The sequence below is a fragment of the Salvelinus fontinalis genome, chromosome 3, assembly GCF_029448725.1.
Source record: "Salvelinus fontinalis isolate EN_2023a chromosome 3, ASM2944872v1, whole genome shotgun sequence".
Classification (NCBI taxonomy): Eukaryota; Metazoa; Chordata; class Actinopteri; order Salmoniformes; family Salmonidae; genus Salvelinus; species Salvelinus fontinalis.
In genome coordinates this window covers 51,976,941-51,997,978 of record NC_074667.1, presented here as the reverse complement: position 1 = coordinate 51,997,978, position 21,038 = coordinate 51,976,941, and the positions used below count along the sequence as shown (strand labels likewise).

Sequence of the window (21,038 nt, the reverse complement as noted above, 5' to 3'; positions counted from 1 at the left end):
TTTGTGAGACGCAGAGTAGGTCAACGGATGATCTCCGCATGTGTGGTTCCCACCGTGAAGCATGGAGGAGGTGTAATGGTTGTGGCGGTGCTTTGCTGGTGACACTGTCAGTGATTTTTTTAGAATTCAAGGCACACCTAACCAGCATGGCTACCACAGCATTCAGCAGCAATACGCCATCCCATCTGGTTTGCACTTAGTGGAACTATCATTTGTTTTTCAACAGGACAATGACCCAACACACCTCCAGGCTGTGTATGGGCTATTTGACCAAGAAGAAGAGTGATGGAGTGCTACATCAGATGACCTGGCCTCCACAATCACCCAACCCAATCGAGATGGTTTGGTATGAGTTGGACTGCAGAGTGAAGGAAAAGCAGCCAACAAGTGCTCAGCATATGTGGGAACTGTTGGAAGAGCATTCCAGGTGAAGCTAGTTGAGAGAATGCCAAAAGTGTGCAAAGCTGTCACAAGGCAAAGGGGGGCTACTTTGAAGAGTCTAAACTCTAAAAGAGTCTAAATTTGTTTAACACTTTTTTGGGTTACTACATGATTCCATATGTGTTATTTAATAGTTTTGATGTCTTCACTATTATTCTACAATGTAGAAAATAGTAAAAATAAAGAAAAACCCTTGAATGAGTAGGTGTGTCCAAACTTTTGACTGGTACTGTATATATAAAGCGCATTCGGAATGTATTCTGACCCCTTCCCTTATTCCACATTGTGTTACGTTACAGCCTTATTCTAAAATGACTAAATATAAAAAATGTACTCATCAATCTACACACCATACACCATAATGACAAAGTAAAAACATTTTATTTTTTTATGTTTGCAAATTTATAAAAAATAATAAAAACAGAAATACCTTTTTTTACGTACAGTGCATTCGGAATGTATTCAGACCCCTTGACTGTTTCAATCTACACACAATAATGACTAAGCAAAAACAAGTTAGGCAATACTCCTGTTGTAAAGGGAAGCAATGTGCTTAATATTAGGAAAGTTGAGAAATAAATATATTAGGCCTAGCCTTCAGAAAGCTGATGGGATCCTCCTCTTTTTAAGAGGCCATCACTCTGTTTTCTAGCGCAATTCCATCGCCTATAGAAATGTTGCGCAACATGAGCTCTCATGAAGTGTTCGATTAGATTTTTGATTACATTTGCATTGATGCCAGAGTGATTAGAGGGACAATAGAGTGCTGAGTACCAGGCAGTTAGCAAGTTTGGTAGGCTACTAATGACCATCAACAACATCAGAGCTTGGAGAAGCCTAATTACCGTGACTAAATGGTCATGTGGAATTTGACTGCCTTCATGACTTGTGACCGCCGGTCTGGGGGTAATACGGTCACCGCAACAGCCCTAACTCCGGCTAGACAAGTACCATCCATTTATTTTTTCCCTAGAAAATACACAATAGACTTTTATCAGAACAGGCATGTTGTTTTAGCACTAGCAGACATAGCCACCGAATGCTAGCTAGCTTAGTGCTAGCAGTAAGGCAGAATGCCGCCCTGAGTTTAAGAGCAAGTGCTAACCCAAACAGCATTCCTGGTGTCATAAATGTAGCTAGCCACCTAACTTGCAAATCCGGGTTAGTTATTAATATCTTCGTCCGAGTTTAAATGAATTGGCTAGCTATCAGGGATCTTAGTTAGCCAGATCTAGTTGAAACATTATTGATAGCATGCTGGCTAACATTACAACCAGTGGAGGCTGCTGAGGGGAGAATAATGGCTGGAACGGAGTTAATGGAATGGCATCAAACACATGGAAACCATATGTTTGATGTATTTGCTACCATTCCACTGATTCCGCTCCAGCCATTACCACTCCTCCCCAATTAAGGTGTCACCAACCTCCTGTGGTTAAATCTTATCAAACATTATCGTCAGGTGCAACGTTAGCTATGCAAATCTTGCTCTCTGACATTACACACTATGTATTTAGCAAGTTACATCACAATATCAAAGTATCATACTCCCCACACACCAGTCACAGCCATCATGTCGTACATTTGTTGTATGTAATCCATTCCTTGCCATCTCGAGAAATATTGTTAAATGCATGAGAAGTTTGCACCAACTTTATGGATGCCCATTTTCACTCCTATGTCAAGCAAATGTGCATGCTGTGCAGACTTGACAACATGTCCACAACACGTGGCAGTTGGGGCGGACCACACCTTGCTTTCTCTGGGCAATTGGACATCATTGACAAAAGTGGGCATATAAGTAATCCATACCCGACCCATCAATACCCATTGTGATGCACTCACTTCCAAATCTCCTTTTGGACAAGACTGACTATATGTCCAAAATTATCTTATTTTCACTTTGTAGTCAACTTTGTCACTAGAATTAATTTTTCTGACTCATATCGATGCCACATTTATAACCAGAGAAGTTGGTTCTAAAAGGCAGTTCCCATTTAAGCTAGCCAAGACCAACAACACAAACAGACTATAAAACTACAAGTAGTGAGTGGGGTTACATACAGACTATACTAAAGTTAAAATGTCTTATCTGTGATGAAATGTTTTCCACACACATAGCTACGTTTGGTGTACTAGAGGTCAACCGATTTATGATTTGTTTTTTTATATATATATATATATATATTTTTTTTTAAATGTTATCCCCTTTTTCTCCCCAATTATCGTGGTATCCAATCGCTAGTAATTACTATCTTGTCTCATCGCTACAACTCCCGTACGGGCTCGGGAGAGACGAAGGTCGAAAGCCATGCGTCCTCCGAAGCACAACCCAACCAAGCCGCACTGCTTCTTTAACACAGCGCGCCTCCAACCCGGAAGCCAGCCGCACCAATGTGTCGGAGGAAACACCGTGCACCTGGCCCCCTTGGTTAGCGCGCACTGCGCCCGGCCCGCCACAGGAGTCGCTGGAGCGCGATGAGACAAGGATATCCCTACCGGCCAAACCCTCCCTAACCCGGACGACGCTAGCCCAATTGTGCGTCGCCCCACGGACCTCCCGGTCGCGGCCGGCTGCGACAGAGCCTGGGCGCGAACCCAGAGACTCTGGTGGCGCAGTTAGCACTGCGATGCAGTGCCCTAGACCACTGCGTCACCCGGGAGGCCCTTGATTATGATTTTAACGCCGATACAGATACCGATTATTGGAGGACCAAAAAAAGCCGATACCGATTAATCGGCCGGAAAAAAATAAATACATGTATTTATTTGTAATAATGACAATTACAATACTGAATGAACACTTATTTTAACATAATATAATACATCAATCAAATCAATTTAGCCTCAAATAAATAATGAAACATGTTCAATTTGGTTTAAATAATGCAAAAACAAAGTGTTGGAGAAGAAAGTAAAAGTGCAATATGTGCCATGTAAAAAAGCTAACGTGTGAGTTCCTTGCTCAGAACATATGAAAGCTGGTGGTTCCTTTTAACATGAGTCTTCAATATTCCCATGTAACAAGTTTTAGGTTGTAGTTATTATAGGAATTATAGGACTATTTCTCTCTATACCATTTGTATTTCATATACCTTTGACTATTGGATGTTCTTATAGGCACTTTAGTATTACCAGTGTAACAGTATAGCTTCCATCCCTCTCCTCGCCCCTACCTCGGCTTGAACCAGGAACACATCGACAACAGCCAACCTCGAAGCATCGTTACACATCGCTCCACAAAAGCCGCAGCCCTTGCAGAGCAAGGGGAACAACTACTCCAAGTCTCAGAGCGAGTGACGTCACCGATTTAAACGCTATTAGCGCGCACCCCGCTAACTAGCTAGCCATTTCACATCGGTTACACCAGCCTAATCTCGGGGAGTTGATAGGCTTGAAGTCATAAACAGCTCAATGCTTGAAGCATTGCGAAGAGCTGCTGGCAAAATGCACGAAAGTGCTGTTTGAATGAATGCGTACGAGCCTGCTGCTGCCTACCATCGCTCAGTCAGACTGCTCTATCAAATATCAAATCATAGACTTAATTACAACATAATAACACACAGAAATACGAGCCTTTGGTCATTAATATGGTCGAATCCGGAAACTATCATTTCGAAAACAAAACGTTTATTCTTTCAGTGAAATACGGAACCGTTCCGTATTTTATCTAACCGGTGGCATCCATAAGTCTAAATATTCCTGTTACATTGCACAACCTTCAATGTTATGTCATAATTACGTAAAATTCTGGCAAATTAGTTCGCAACGAGCCAGGCGGCCCAAACTGTTGTATATACCCTGACTCTGCGTGCAATGAACGCAAGAGAAGTGACACAATTTCACCTGGTTAATATTGCCTGCTAACCTGGATTTCTTTTAGCTAAATATGCAGGTTTAAAAATATATACTTCTGTGTATTGATTTTAAGAAAGGCATTGATGTTTATGGTTAGGTACAGTCGTGCAACGATTGTGCTTTTTTCACAAATGCGCTTTTGTCAAATCATCCCCCGTTTGGCGAAGTTGGCTGTCTTTGTTAGGAAGAAATAGTCTTCACACAGTTCGCAATGAGCCAGGTGGCCCAAACTCCCGCATATACCCTGACTCTGTTGCAAGAGAAGTGACACAATTTCCCTAGTCAAAATAAATTCATGTTAATATTAAGTAAATATGCAAGTTTAAAAATATATACTTGTGTATTGATTTTAAGAAAGGCATTGATATTTATGGTTAGGTACACGTTGGAGCAGCGACAGTCCTTTTTCGCGAATGCGCACCGCATCGATTATATGCAACGCAGGACACGCTAGATAAACTAGTAATATCATCAACCATGTGTAGTTAACTAGTGATTATGATTGATTGATTGATTGTTTTTTTATAAGATAAGTTTAATTCTAGCTAGCAACTTAACTTGGCTTCTTACTGCATTCGCGTAACAGGCAGGCTCCTCGTGGAGTGCAATGTAAGGCAGGTGGTTAGAGCGTTGGACTAGTTAACCGTAAGGTTGCAAGATTGAATCCCCAAGCTGACAAGGTAAAAATCTGTCGTTCTGCCCCTGAACAAGGCAGTTAACCCACTGTTCCTAGGCCGTCATTGAAAACAAGAATGTGTTCTTAACTGACTTGCCTAGTTAAATAAAGGTGTAAAAAAAATTATAATAATAATAAAATAAAAATCAGCCAAATCGGTGTACAAAAATACCGATTTCCGATTGTTATGAAAACTTGAAATCGGCCATAATTAATCGGCCATTCCGATTAATCGGTCGACCTCTAATTTGGACACCGGGTCCCCACAATTTACCACTCTTTCACACTGAATAGCCTGAAGCAACAAGGCTCTCTGGCAGGTTCTATTTCCCTACGTGGGAGCATTGTGAACCGTAGGTCAGGATTTTTGTTATTGTACATTGAAAATGTCATATTGCAAAAAAATCGAAGACAAAGTTGTCTCTTTTACAATGAGGGTCAATTGGAAAGAATGTTTGTTTTCCCCAATTTGTGGGCGTGGTCGAGGGGAATTCCTTTTTATGACATGAATACCGACTCGGCGTATGGAACGCATTTTTCGTAATGTCAGTTGAGTCAACAAATCACAGCACATATTTTACTGCTTTGCTCCTATGGGTATACTCGCAATGGCCGCCAGTCCACCCATTATGCCTTCACTGATTTGATGGGGATTCCCGTTCTATTCATTCTATGGCAGCACGTGCAGTCAGGAGCCGAGGAGAAAATGTACATTATTTATTGTTTTGCTAATCGAATGGTTATTACTGTGACCGCCATCATTTGGCAGGCCAATTACCATCATCCAAAATTCCATGACCGTCACAGCCCTAGGCATAAATGCATTTGTGTGTTTCTAAATTAATTGGAAAGAGGACAGCCACCAGTGACCAACTTAAAACAGCCATTTAAAGGACAACAGAATATAGCATTGTGGATACAGTTTCAGAATGACACAATTTTATGTGTACAACATCTAAAGACCTGTAACCCTATACTCAGAGCTTTACCATTTCTAAAATTATGTAATTGGGTGAATTTGGAGCCTTTGCTCATGTTTTTTTCAGGGTTCCCATGTTACACAACGAGGATGAGGAAGTGATTTCCTGTTTGGGGTAAGTTTCTCAAAAATGTGAAATCACAAAAAAGGTGTCTGGAATATTCTATAACATGCCATTTACATCAAAAATATCCTTTAAAAAGTTTACCGCCCTTGTAAACCAACCTCTAACCTCGCCGAACAACAGGCTATACTGAGAGAGACTCTGTACCCGGTCTCTTGAGGAGCTGCCCAGGCTGATGTTTCAAACAGGGGCTGCCTTTCAATTAGCTAACCTCGCTTACCATCTGCCAGCAACAGCCACAAGTGCCAAACTTTATAAGTCCTCCTGAGCGTATTTACACACCTGCTATTTAAAAATAACAATCTCAGAAATTCTGAGTTAAAATCATCTCTGCTCACCTTACAAAAGAGGTTGCAGGGATCCAGGGGAAAAGTGTCCGAGGCTAGAATCAGACAATATAAAGACCTCACTGTTATATTAAGCCATCCAGCCCAGCCATGCTGGCAGTGGCATGTAGCTCAATATAATAGGAGTAATAATCTAGTAAAGGCCGCTTTCTGTTTGATTATGTATTAAGTTCAAAGTGTATACAACATAGCTGCCAGGTAACGTGCTTATCCAAATATTGTAAAACATTGTAATGCATTGTAAAGACATGGACTGAGTGTGCTCTGCAGTAGCTCCATTAACAGTGTGTAATTCAGACTGTACCATGACCCCTGTAGTGTACACTGTGTGATAGAGGGGGCCCCCAGAACACACACCATATCAATTTCTCTGCATTGAATGCAAGGGAGCTAACAGCTTAAGTAAACAAAGATTATGTATATAATGTACGTATGTTAGTCACATGTAGACTACTGGTTATGAATTACATTTAGAGTGATGTTTGATGAATGTGCTAACACCTAGCTCAACTCTGTTTCTGAGTTAGGAATAGGATACAGAGTATTTGGGCCACCATACTGGACAGATACAGGCAGGAACCCACATCCAGGCTTGAGAGAACAATTGCAGGGAGAGGGGAGAGTGCACCTGTTTCAGATGACAAGGAACAGCTTTGCACCTGTCACACACATTCTTTGCTTCGATTGTTTGTCACCTCGAATTCCAACCATTCCACAAGTGGCAGGGGTTACATAAACCCACGGCACAATTGGAGCGCACGTGTGTATTGCATGTTTAACACCTGAGAGCACCACTGAATCCCCAATCAATTATAGATGGCTACGCAACAATTGGCAGGGCAAAACAATAATTGGCAGGATTAAAACATGATGCTTGGCTACCTTTTTCTGTAGACCAAAGAGCAATGGGCTTAAAGTCAGACCCTGAAGGCTGCATACTGTCCTCTTTAAAATGTGTTATAAGTAATTGTGGTAGTGTGAGGGGGTGAATGAAGTAGGTATGGGATCTGTCCCTAGCCTTGGGCCATAGGGTTTCCCCATGTGGGACTGGGAAAGGAGCTTGTGTGTTTGTGACATTGATGGAGTGGTGAAATCCTTTTACATTTTAGTCATTTAGCAGATGCTCTTATCCAGAGCGACTTACAGCTAGTGCATTCATCTTAAGATAGCTAGGTGGAACAACCACATATCACAGTCATAGTAAGTAACTAGGAGGCATTTGGGCTAATGTCTCTGTGCTATGGATGGATGGGCTGTTGTTGTGGTGGTATACAGTTGGTGTGCTTGAATAGTTTTTGAAAGAAGGTTCTGATGTCTTTCTTTGTTCCCCCTACCTGAAGTAGCCTACATCAGCCTGACAGGACAACTGCTGATCACTGTTCCAACTAATTGTCAACGCCTTCCCCTCCCTGAAAGGGCTCAACAGCAGTTGCTGTGGTCATTTTTCATGGAGGATATGTCAGGCATAATAAAGCTGGCCTTGTGTTAAGAGATCAGATCAGATACAAGAGACAGGCATGGAGTGAGGAAGGGGAGGGAGGACAGGATGCCGAGGAGGGGAAGAAAGGTAAAGCACTTTAAGCCCCAGCAAGGCCTTCAGCCCTGGTGCCACATAAAGCCTGGCTAGCAGCGAGAGGCCAGGAGCCTGTACATTCTGCCACTCTGCAGGGTCACCTCCACAAGGACCATGATGACTGAGTAGCCCCAGAATAAAATGCACACATTCCTTGGAGAGGGAATATAACACCTGTTTTCTACTAAGTGACCTTAATCCCTGTAGTATCATGTGTGAGTGATACTGCACACCTCCAAATCTGACTGTCTAGTTTGTCTGTCTGGAAGCCATAAGGTGTGTCATAATTGGAGCTGGGGTCTGTCTGTTCCAACTCAATGGTCCAGCCCAAAGTGGACATTCCACAACTTGTCTTTTGCCGTCTATACAATGGCTGTCAGTTCTCTCAGAAGTGAAGAAAAAAAATATTGGTCGACCAAGTGTTGTCTGTTCTTTCGACCATTCGATTGGTTGAAATTTTCAAACGTGCATTTTTCCATATATAAACACATCCTATGTGTTTTAATCAAATCAACTATATGCACTGAGCTTGTCTGATGCTTTAAGCAAACTGTTTATGAAATAATTAAGACAAAAATGACTAGAGGGAGTCCGACCGCAAATGATTTGATTGTGCCACCTGGCTCAGTTTTTTTATTTTAAAGACAGCGAGTGACTGAGTGACTAGCACCAATTGTCTCCCTCTCTTCCCTGCTGCAGTCGCATTCATCCATGTATGCAATTTCCGAAATGGAACTGTTTCGGCCTATTTATTGTTTAGACTTATTATTCAATTGTCGCTTTATTTTAAAACTAAAATGCTTGATTGCATTTCACATCATGAATGACTCGTATGGTGTGTGATGACAAGAACGAATAAATTATTGATACAGTAGCCTATATAAGTATTGAAATATAGGCCTCAGTAAGTTACGGTATTAAGACTAAATAGGATGCTCTCTTAGGCCTACAGCTCAATGATGGTTATACAAGGCTGGTATAATAAGCCTACGAATGATAATGACATTACTTATTATTATAATGATGATCATAATAATAATAGTTATAATAACAATAAGGAGATCAAGGAAAAGGGAGGGTTATTTTTAGGGAAAAAATGTCTGACACTTAATAAATTATAAATAATAAAATTGTAAAGCCATTATTACAGCATAGCAAAGATTAAAAACAGTCACATTTCTGAAATTTTTGCGTGAGGCTTGGTGCTCACGGAATCAGTAGGCTATTAAACAAAACACTCAAACAGGCAACAGAAGCAGGATCTGTCTTATTTTTGTAGATATATATGGATGATTTATAAAGCCAGGCACATTTAACAGTTAGGCTACTGATTATACACTTAATTATGTTGTTGTTTCCTCTCTTCTCACTTTTCTTAGACAATTAAGGCAAGGACTGTTTTCCTGTCTCCTAACTCCTCTGCTGCCTCCGCCACATTGTTCTCAACACCAATATGCTGGTTAACTTTGCTATTATGCACACAGCAACATGGCCTAGGAAAAGGCGCTAATTCAAGAGCGCACTGATGTGTTTCAGAAATGCAGACAGCGTCCATTATCCAATGCGGGAGAAAGCTAATTTGTTATAAAATAATACACATTTTATTTGTGTTGCATCATTGTTCTTACATGATATAACCATATACAATTTCAGTAGCACGTCTTAGACTGATGGACTGTGCCGTCCCAATGGCCTACACAATGGATCAGTCTACTAAGACAGACATGAATTAGACAGGTGTCATGTTTTTTTTATTTGCTACTGCTACACTAAAGAAATCGTGGTCGACCAACAGCCTATCGACCAAACAATCGACCAGTCTACTAAATAGAGTCAGTCCTACTCTGCACCAAAACAAACTAATTTACTAAGGACTTAAGTCATAACAAAAAACCTACAGTTCGGGAATATCATAAATTGTTTGTCTTTGTGAGAAGTTTCTAGTGTTACATAAATCCAGAGGGTCTCTGTGAAAGAATAAAAAGCAGAGCTGGCAAGCCTATCCTGTGATGAGTCACAATCATATGCATCACAATGCGTGTGCAGTGCACCCTCTGCTAATGCCTGATGGCCAGGGACAATGGGCTCTGTTGTCAGATCAGCAATCAGACTTCATTCAACTAAAACTCTCTTTTACCATTCCCACAATGGCCGCCAGCCAATCGGAGCCCTGCACAGGAGTCCAGTGGGTGGAGCTTGGGGCATGTTTAGGAGATGTGGGGTGACCTCCAACAGCTGCGATAATCCAAAACCAGGAACAGTTTCCACTTTCCACTTCTCCTGCCCTGGGATTAAGATGGTATTTAAGAGGTGGCCCTTGAAAATAGATTGGCTTTCAATGTCATTTCCAAAGTTTTACATTAGGGAATTCCACAGAAAAAGAATGATGCGGAGACTCAGATTCTTCACTTTAAAATGGATGTCAAACAATAACCAATGATTGCAAAGTTAAACAAACCATGCAGCTTTATGCACATTGACTACTTTTAACAATGTCCACTGAAAAACACATTAATTTGATGAACAGTGCAGAATCAGAATCAACGTTTGGTAACAGAATGACGATTTGTGCGGTTTGTGCCGTCATTCTGTTACCAAACTTTGCATCTGTACTGTTCTTCAAGTAAATGTGTTTCTGTAAAATGTTCATTGGAAATTGTTAAAGTAGTCGTTGTGCATAGAGTTGTATGGTTTGTTTAACTTTGCAATCCTTGGTTTTTGTTTGACACACTTTCCCAATCCATACAAGGGTCTCACTGCAACAAACTTGTTCTGTATAATCTTGTCTCACACACAGAGCCCTCCTATTGGTTTAGATGGAACATTTTAATGTTGGCAGCCCGGCTTCAGAAACCTTCTTTGAGCCCCGCCTACAAAATAACTAAGAAAAAAACAGTGCTCTATGCTGGCTGTATGGAGGCTTTGTCTTGGTCTTTGCCCACTATCCCGCTCTTCCTCCCACTAATGTAGCAGTATTAAGCAGTAATGCTGGGCACTTCCGGCCCCTCACAGCTCAGCAGGACAGGCCCAGTGACTGTCTGTCGGTCTGTCTAAGACATGATGCAGCAGCAGGACAGGCCCAGTGACTGTTTTTCTGAGACATAAGGCAGCAGCATTGTCAAACCACAATAAATCCTCTGTCATAGGGGGCAGTTCTCGTCCAATCCTCCTCTCCAGCCTTAACAAATGAACACTTTATCAGATCAGAGGGCCTCTGGACGAGAAGGAGCATGTGGGACTAAGGGACAGAGGACAGTGTGTTTACCAAATACAGGATAGACTCCCTGCCTGTCTGGTACGCCAGCTGTCAATAACAGGAACAATGGGGTCACTTGTCCAAACAAATATGGAGAAAAATTTACCGATTCGGATGTAACGGATTAAAATATGGAGATTAATCGGTTCATTTATGTTAGTTATTTCTTTCTCTCGTCAGCTCATCGGAGGTGAAATGTAACAAATGAAGACATAAACCAACATTTAGGTCCGAGAGGGGTTTCTGCCAAGAGTGAAATGGTTAAAAAAGGCCATAAGGAGTTACCCTTAGCCATCTGCTTGGAGGCTTGTCCAGCAATACCCTTTCCATCAGTTGTGCGGCTGTTTAACTATATAGTTGAGACAGTCTCTGTATGTTTCCGCATTTTGAGTTGTGCCTCAGCCTCTACCCCCCATCCCCTGCTGACCTGACAAGCGACCCCAGTGTCTAAACCAGGGCCGAGTTACGGGGTGAGTCAGAGGTGGTGGCCAGTGAGCCACACAGGAAAGAGGCATCTGTCTGGGTGATCCCCCATGAGGACATGGGCTGCTGACGGCAGATACAGTTGAAGTAGGAAGTTTACATACACCTTAGCCAAATACATTTAAACTCAGTTTTTCACAATTCCTGACATTTAATCATAGTAAAAATTCCCTGTACCTGTCAGTTAGGATCACCACTTTATTTTAAGAATATGAGATGTCAGAATAATAGTAGAGAGAATTATTTATTTCATCTCATTCCCAGTGGGTCAGAAGTTTCCATACACTCAATTAGTATTTGGTAGCATTGCCTTTAAATTGTTTAACTTGGGTCAAACATTTCGGGTAGCCTTCCACAAGCTTCCCACAATAAGTTGAGTGAATTTTGGCCCATTCCTCCTGACAGAGCTGGTGTAACTGAGTCCAGTTTGTAGGCCTCCTTGCTCGCACATGCTTTTTCAGTTCTGCCCAGACATTTTCTATAGGATTGAGGTCAGGGCTTTGTGATGGCCACTCCAATACCTTGACTTTGTTGTCCTTAAGACATTTTGCCACAACTTTAGAAGTATGCTTAGGGTCATTGTCCATTTGGAAGACCCATTTGCGACCAAGCTTTAACTTCCTGACTGATGTCTTGAGAAGTTGCTTCAATATATCCACATAATTTTCCTCCCTCATGATGCCATCTCTTTTGTGAAGTGCACCAGTCCCTCCTGCAGCAAAGCACCCCCACAACATGATGCTGCCACCCCCGTGCTTCACGGTTGGGATGGTGTTCTTCGGCTTGCAAGCGTCCCCCTTTTTCCTCCAAACATAACGATGGTCATTATGGCCAAAGAGTTCTATTTTTGTTTCATCAGACCAGAGGACATTTCTCCAAAAAGTACGATCTTTGTCCCCATGTGCAGTTGCAAACCGTAGTCTGGCTTTTTTATGGTGGTTTTGGAGCAGTGGCTTCTTCCTTGCTGAGCGGCCTTTCAAGTTATGTCGATATAGGACTAATTTTACTGTGGATATAGATACCTTTGTACCTGTTTCCTCCAGCATCTTCACAATGTCCTTTGCTGTTGTTCTGGGATTGATTTGCACGTTTCGCACCAAAGTACGTTCATCTCCAGGAGACAGAACGCGTCTCCTTCCTGAGCGGTATGACGGCTGCGTGGTCCCATGGTGTTTATACTTGCGTACTATTGTTTGTACAGATGGTCGTGGTACCTTCAGGCGTTTGGAAATCGCTCCCAAGGATGAACCAGACTTGTGGAGGTCTACAATTGTTTTTCTGAGGTCTTGTCTGATTTTGTTAGATTTTCCCATGATGTCAAGCAAAGAGGCACTGAGTTTGACTCAAATTATGTCAATTAGCCTATCAGAAGCTTCTAAAGTCATCACATCATTTTCTGGAATTTTCCAAGCTGTTTAAAGGCACAGTCAACTTAGTGTATGTAAACTTCTGACCCACTGGAATTGTGATACAGTGAATTATAAGTGAAATAATCTGTCTGTAAACAATGGTTGAGAAAATTACTTGTGTCGTGCACAAAGTAGATGTCCTAACCGACTTGCCAAAACTATAGTTTGTTAATTAAAAATACATTTGCGGAGTGGTTGAAAAACGAGTTTTAATGACCCCAACATAAGTGCACGTAAACTTCCGACTTCAACTGTAGGTCCTGGATCAGACTAACACACAGGCTAGTTAAGCTGTTAACATTTGCACTGGAACTCAAGGGACCAGGGGGGCAGCAAGCATAATGTCCTCTCTAGGGGTTCAGGGTGTAGAATCGGATTAACATACTGTATTTCTAGTCACAACACAATTAAAGAGGGCTGGGAGGAATGGAATGGGCTGTTCCGATCAAACATGAAGACATCCTCCAACACCTGAGTGTAACGACAGGAAACAACTAGTGTTTTAGCACCTACCATTGACAACTCAATCAGTTACTCAAACTGTACTACCTAAAAACCTGAGCGTGAGGGTTTTGCCTCTCTAAATCATGAACCTCATCTGAAGCTATTGGACTGTTGGGCCACACAAATTTGGATGGACAAAACAGAGCTCCATCACCTTGGTAAAAGCGTAAGAGAATCATAGTGGGGTGAATGAGTGCTAGGATGAAAGAATGTAGTCTTTCACTAAAGTTTTGACCCATCGCTACAGAAAACGAGCAATCGGCAACACAGAACAGTGTGATGAATTGAGACTTGAGTGTGTGTCGGCTAAGCGAACCAAACGAGTGTGCTCACATACTCCCTTAAAAAGATCTTCGCTTAAATAAAGACAAAAAAGCCACAAATCCGTCATTAAATTTTGACCGTTTTGCCGAGGAGATCTTACACGGAACCCAAACCGGTTGCGCGCGTGCGCTATCGTGCATAAATTAATTTTGCCCCCCCCACACCAAACGCGATTACGACACGCAGGTTAAAATATCAAAACAAACTCTGAACCAATGACATTCATTTGGGGACAGGTCAAAAAGCATTAAACATGTATGGCAATTTAGCTAGTTAGCTTGCACTTGCTAGCTAACGTTCATTTGCCCTATTTAGCTAGCTTGCTGTTGCTAGCTAATTTGTCCTGGGATATAAACAGCTTTCGGAAAAGCTGCCCACGACTCCATTTTGTTGCTTCCAGCCTACAGACAGAAACTAAAACAAGAAGCTCCCGCGCTCAGGTCTGTTCAACGCTGGTCCGACCAATCCAATTCCACGCTTCAAGACTGCTTTGATCACGTGGATTGGGATATGTTCCGCATTGCGTCCAACAACAACATTAACGAATACGCTGATTCGGTGAGCGAGTTCATTAGAAAGGGCATCGGCGATGTCGTACCCACAACAACTATTAAAACATTCCCAAACCAGAAACCGTGGATTGATGGCAGCATTCGCACAAAACTGAAAGTGCGAACCACTGCTTTTAACCAGGGCAAGGTGACCAGAAACATGACCGAATACAAACAGTGTAGCTATTCCCTCCGCAAGGCAATCAAACAAGCTAAGCGTCAGTATAGAGACAAAGTAGAGTTGCAATTCAATGGCTCAGACACAAGAGGTATGTGGCAGGGTCTACAGTCAATCACGGATTACAAAAAGAAAACTAGCCCCGTCACGGACCAGGATGTCTTGCTCCCAGACAGAGGACAATACAGGACAATACAACACAATGAGGACAATAGAGTGCCACTGACACGGCCCGCTACAAAACCTGCGGACTCTCCTTCACTGCAGCCGACGTGAGTAAAACATGTAAACGTGTTAACCCTCGCAAGGCTGCATGCCCAGACGGCATCCCCAGCCGCGTCCTCAGAGCATGCGCAGACCAGCTGGCTGGTGTGTTTACGGACATATTCAATCAATCCTTATCCCAGTCTGCTGTTCCCACATGCTTCAAGAGGGCCACCATTGTTCCTGTTCCCAAGAAAGGTAATGTAACTGAGCTAAACGACTACCACCCCGTAGCACTCACTTCCGTCATCATGAAGTGCTTTGAGAGACGAGTCAAGGACCATATCACCTCTACCCTACCTGACACCCTAGACCCACTCCAATTTGCTTACCGCCCCAATAGGTACACAGACGCCGCAATCGCAACCACACTGCCCTAACCCAACTGGACAAGAGGTATACCTATGTGAGAATGCTGTTCATCGACTACAGCTCAGCATTTAACACCATAGTACCCTCCAAACTCGTCATCAAGCTCGAGACCCTGGGTCTCGAACCCGCCCTGTGCAACTGGGTACTGGACTTCCTGACGGGCCGCCCTCAGGTGGTGAGGGTAGGTAACAACATCTCCACCCCGCTGATCCTCAACACTGGGGCCCCACAAGGGTGTGTTCTGAGCCCTCTCCTGTACTCCCTGTTCACCCACGACTGTGTGGCCATGCACGCCTCTAACTCAATCATCAAGTTTGCGGACGACACTACAGTGGTAGGCTTGATTACCAACAACGACGAGACGGCCTACAGGGAGGAGGTGAGAGCCCTCGGAGTGTGGTGTCAGGAAAATAACCTCACACTCAACATCAACAAAACAAAGGAGATGATTGTGGACTTCAGGAAACAGCAGAGGGAGCACCCCCCTATCCACACCTCGACGGGACAGTAGTGGAGAGGGTAGTAAGTTTTAAGTTCCTCGGCGTACACATCACGGACAAACTGAATTGGTCCACCCACACGGACAGTGTTGTGAAGAAGGCGCAGCAGCGCCTCTTCAACCTCAGGAGGCTGAAGAAATTCGGCTTGTCACCAAAATCACTCACAAACTTCTACAGATGCACAATCGAGAGCATCCTGTCGGGCTGTATCACCGCCTGGTACGGCAACTGCTCCGCCCACAACCGTAAGGCTCTCCAGAGGGTAGTGAGGTCTGCAGAACGCATCATTGGGGTCAAACTACCTGCTCTCCAGGACACCTACACCACCCGATGTCACAGGAAGGCCATAAAGATCATCAAGGACAACAACCACCCGAGCCACTGCCTGTTCACCCCGCCATCATCCAGAAGGCGAGGTCAGTACAGGTGCATCAAAGCAGGGACCGAGAGACTGAAAAACAGCTTCTATCTCAAGGCCATCAGACTGTTAAACAGCCACCACTAACATCGAGTGGCTGCTGCCAACATACTGACTCAACTCCAGCTCACTTTAATAATGGAAATTGATAAAAAAATGTATCACTAGCCACTTTAAACAATGCCGCTTAATATAATGTATATGTATATACTGTACTCTATATCATCTACTGCATCTTGCCATCTTTATGTAATACATGTATCACTAGCCACTTTAAACTATGCACTTTTATGTTTACATACCCTACATTACTCATCTCATATGTATATACTGTACTCGATACCGTCTACTGCATCTTGCCTATGCCGTTCTGTACCATCACTCATTCATATACCTTTATGTACATTTATGTATATTCTTTATCCCTTTACACTTGTGTGTATAAGGTAGTAGTTGTGAAATTGTTAGGTTAGATTACTCGTTGGTTATTACTGCATTGTCGGAACTAGAAGCACAAGCATTTCGCTACACTCGCATTAACATCTGTTAACCATGTGTATGTGACAAATACAATTTGATTTGAGTTGTTATTTTACCTGAAATGCACAAGGACCTCTACTCCGACAATTAATCCACACATAAAACGGCAAACCGAATTGTTTCTAGTCATCTCTCCTCCTTACAGGCTTTTTCATCGTTTAACTTATATGGTGATCGCATCTAAACTTTCATTGTATTACCACGACTACTGGCAAAACAGTTAGTCTTTCAATCACCCACGTGGGTATAACCAATGAGGAGATGGCACGTGGGTACCTGCTTCTATAAACCAATGAGGAGATGGGAGAGGCAGGACTTGCAGCGCGATCTGCGTCAGAAATAGGAATGAGTTCTATTTTAGCCCTTGGCAGTCACGCAATTTTACATCTAACTAAGACTTTTGGTGCTTCCCTCAAGAAAAAAAATGGTGTGCCGAACAACCCGAAAAAACCCTTACCGAAGTCCAAAACGTAACAAAATGTTGTCATAATATATGCACAAACTCTTCCGAACTGTTTCGGCTGGAAAGCATGCGGATGCCTCCAGGCCATATAAATGGTATCTTCTGCAGACTGCTTGCTTCTGAGGACCTTGGAGTGACTCATATGTCTGATGGTTCCACCACCAGTGATGGGAATGAAAGTAATCAAAACATTCTAGAACCCCCATACTCAAATGACGGAACCCGGTCCAGATCCAGACCCAGAGCAAGGTCAATACAAACTGTGTGTCCCGGCTTCGACCCCTGGTATCATATAAAACACACATAAGACAAATGTGTATAATTGCAGGAAATCCAGACCTTTGCCACCTAGGAAATATTTGTGTGACTGGATCTTCAGAAATATACTGTTTTTTTTTGTTTTTTTTAACTGTGAATTGTTGGTCCCATGTTTCATGAGCTGAAACAAATGGTCCCAGAAATGTTCCATTGGCACAAAATGCTTATTTCTCTCAAATGTCACAACATCATTTACAACCCTGTTGTCTGCATTTGTCCTTTACCAAGATAATCCATCCACCTGACAGGTGTGGCATATCAAGTAGCTGATTAAACAGCATGATCATTACACAGGTGCACCTTGTGCTGGGGAAAAGAAATGGCCACTCTAAAATGTGCAGTTTTGTCACACAACACAATGCCACAGATGTCCCAAGTTGAGGGAGCGTGCAATTGGCATGCTGACTGTAGGAATGTCCACCAGAGCTGTTGCCAGAGAATTGAATGTTAATTTCTCTACCATAAACCACCTCCAATATTATTTTAGATAATTTGCCAGTATGTCCAACCGGCCTCAAAACCGCAGACCACCTGTAACCACGCCAGCCTAGGACCTCCAAATCCAGCTTCTTCACCTGAGGGATCGTCTGAGACCAGCCATCCGGACAGCTGATGAAATTGTGGTTTTGCACAACCGAAGAATTTCTGCACAAACTGTCAGAAACCATCTCAAGGAAGCTCATCTGCGTGCTCATCGTCCTCACCAGGGTCTTGACCTGACTGCAGGTGTTGTAACTAATTGCTCACTTTCGATGGCCACTGGCATGCTGGAGAAGTGAAGTGTGCTCTTCACGGATTAATCCCGCTTTCAACTATACCAGATGGCACAGTGTGTATGGCGTCGTGTGGGTGAGTAGTTTGCTCACCCACACGAGTACCCCACGGTGGGGTTATAGTATGGGCAGGCATAAGCTATGGACAATGAACACACTTGCATTTTATCGAGAGGCAATTTGGATGCACAGAGATACTGTGACGAGATCCTGAGGCCCATTGTTGTGCCATTTATCCGTCGCCATCACCTCATGTTTCAGCATAATAATGCACGGCCCCATGTCACAAGGATCTGTAGACAATTCCTGGAAGCTGAAAATGTCACAGTTCTTTCATGGCCTGCATACTCACCAGACATGTCATCCATTGAGAATGTTTGGGATGCTCTGGATCGACAGCGTGTTCCAGTTCCCGCCAATATCCAGCAACTTTGCACAGCCATTGAAGAGGACTGGGTCAACATTCCACAATCAACAGCCTGATCAACTCTATGCGAAGGAGATGTGCCACACTGCATTAAGCAAATAGTGGTCACACCAGATACTGACTGGTTTTCTGATCCATGCCCCTACCTTTTTGTTTAAGGTATCTGTGACAAACAGATGTATGTCTGTATTAACAGTCGTGAAATCCATAGATTAAGGCCTAATTAACTTATTTCAATTGACTGATTTCCTTACATGAACTGTAACTCAGTAACATCTTTGAAATTGTTACATGTTGAGTTTATATTTTTGTCAGTGTAGTACTTGAGTACCCCTGTTCTAGAATTTCCCCCTGAACCACTCAAAACAGACGGCAAGGCTGTTGACACTGCAGGGGGTAGCTCAAGACATGAACACATAAATGCTTGCTTTAAACCATTGACACCAATAACACATTCAAATACATAAATGCAATTTAATTTATGTCCATTAATAATTAGGTTTTTGGGAAGTAAAAATCGAGAACATTTGCATAAGACTGTTTTTGAGCTTGTGGCTTAGACTTATTTCCATTGAACCATCTGTTTCAAGAAACAAATTGAAAGCAGAAGATGGACTAAAAGGTTTTTATGAGCAGCTGCACATCTGTCTTAAGGCATAGAGAGATATGTTGGAGAATATTAATGTGTGAATAAACTACACTGCACCAGCCATCCTAACCTTCATCAGTGAAACAGCAGTGCAACAAATGGGATAGGGACATTTGTCTACTGCCATGGTCTGTTAACCACAGCAAAGAGCCACTAAAGCCAATTTGCAAATCAGTTCAAGAATTAAACAGGAAACTGGCAATTCAATTAAACACAGGCAAACTAGATATTCCCCAAAGGGATTCAGCAGCTATGGAAAATACTGCCCTTATAGAGAACAAGTTCAATCATGCTTTGATGTTAGGTGATTATAGTGCTATAAAATATTCGTTTTTAACAAGATTAGATGTGGCTGCTAATTGTCTCTATATGACAACGAAAGAAGATAACATGGGGTAGATAAGGAACGCTTAACTCTGTTCTCATATATTGAGGTGTTCTCTTATACTGCCTCGATATAAGAGAAAGCAGTTGAGCCTTCCTCGGCTAGACATGGGGGAAACTTATTGGTCACTATTCTAAATGATTATCCAACCATCTCTGACATGAATAACATTCAGTATTAACCTGTAAACAGGACAGCAGACAGCCTACTACACTATAATAAAAGCTCTGCCCATAGCGTTGCAATATCACTTTCCTCCACCATTCCTCATCTTCACAGGGATATTGGATTATTGGTAACCAAATATTGTATTCTAGCCTAAAGTAACATTGTTACACAAACTTTAAACTCAATGAAAACATTTTACACTTCACTTAGTCTGTCTTCGAAAATCAAAATAGCCCGCCTAACACATCCTGCGGTGAGGGTTGAGTGAAAGTTATTTGTGTTCTAAATCTTGTCCGGTAGGCTTAAATTCCCTTAGAATGTATCTTACCTTATCCCAGACATTGTTTTCACATTGTAAGCATTGCGTTGCCTAGGTCTTGAATTTATAATGTAACTTGTTTATTTATTCGTGTTAATTTTCCCACCTTGTTGGACGGTATGAACACGAGACAGTTGTCCAGTAGTAATTCTGATATGGAGTCTCCGCCTCTGCACGTGAGTCACGATAATGGGGTCATCCCCCAACTCCGCATCCCAGTAATTCTCGTTCTTCCTGCTATGGCCATTCCTCTGACGGGACATGCGACACAATTATGAGGCTATTATTGGTGAATAATCATAGTCCAATGTTGATGCTTTATATTTATTACTCGCGTGTCAGTTCTTCACTGTAAGGTACTACTTTTTAGTATTGACATTTTGAGATCTTGAGTCAAAAAGACATCTGGCCCTCAACATGGGACTTCAGGAATATAAAATGTAGGCCTACCTAAGGACTTCACATTATAATAATAGGAAAAGCTGTTGGTTCTACATAGTTCGGCATCAAATATGATTAACCTTTAATTAGATTTTTATCAGTCAGAAAAGTGAACTGGTTGAAGACAACTGGGTCAGCAACAAGAAAGCAAACAGAGACACCTGCTGGTGGAGTTTCATGGCACAGAACTTTGACTCATTACTCATCCTGAGCCCACTATGTAAGCCTATAGAGCCCCACATTGGAGGTGTCATAATACCCATAAATCCTAGCGGTCAAACAGGGAAATTATTCAAAA

The 21,038-nt window shown here is 42.5% G+C and overlaps 1 protein-coding gene across 1 annotated transcript in view; it reads right to left on the bottom strand.

Moving 5' to 3' along the window:
- Positions 1-20,577, bottom strand: part of LOC129851083 (rho GTPase-activating protein 39-like) — a 55,371-nt gene extending 34,794 nt beyond the window's left edge. Inside the window, 2 exon segments of the mRNA XM_055917296.1 lie at positions 20,406-20,449; positions 20,452-20,577. Of these exon segments, the coding sequence (XP_055773271.1) occupies positions 20,406-20,449; positions 20,452-20,562 (155 nt within the window). The 5' untranslated portion in view covers positions 20,563-20,577.
- Positions 20,578-21,038: the final 461 nt, after the last annotated feature.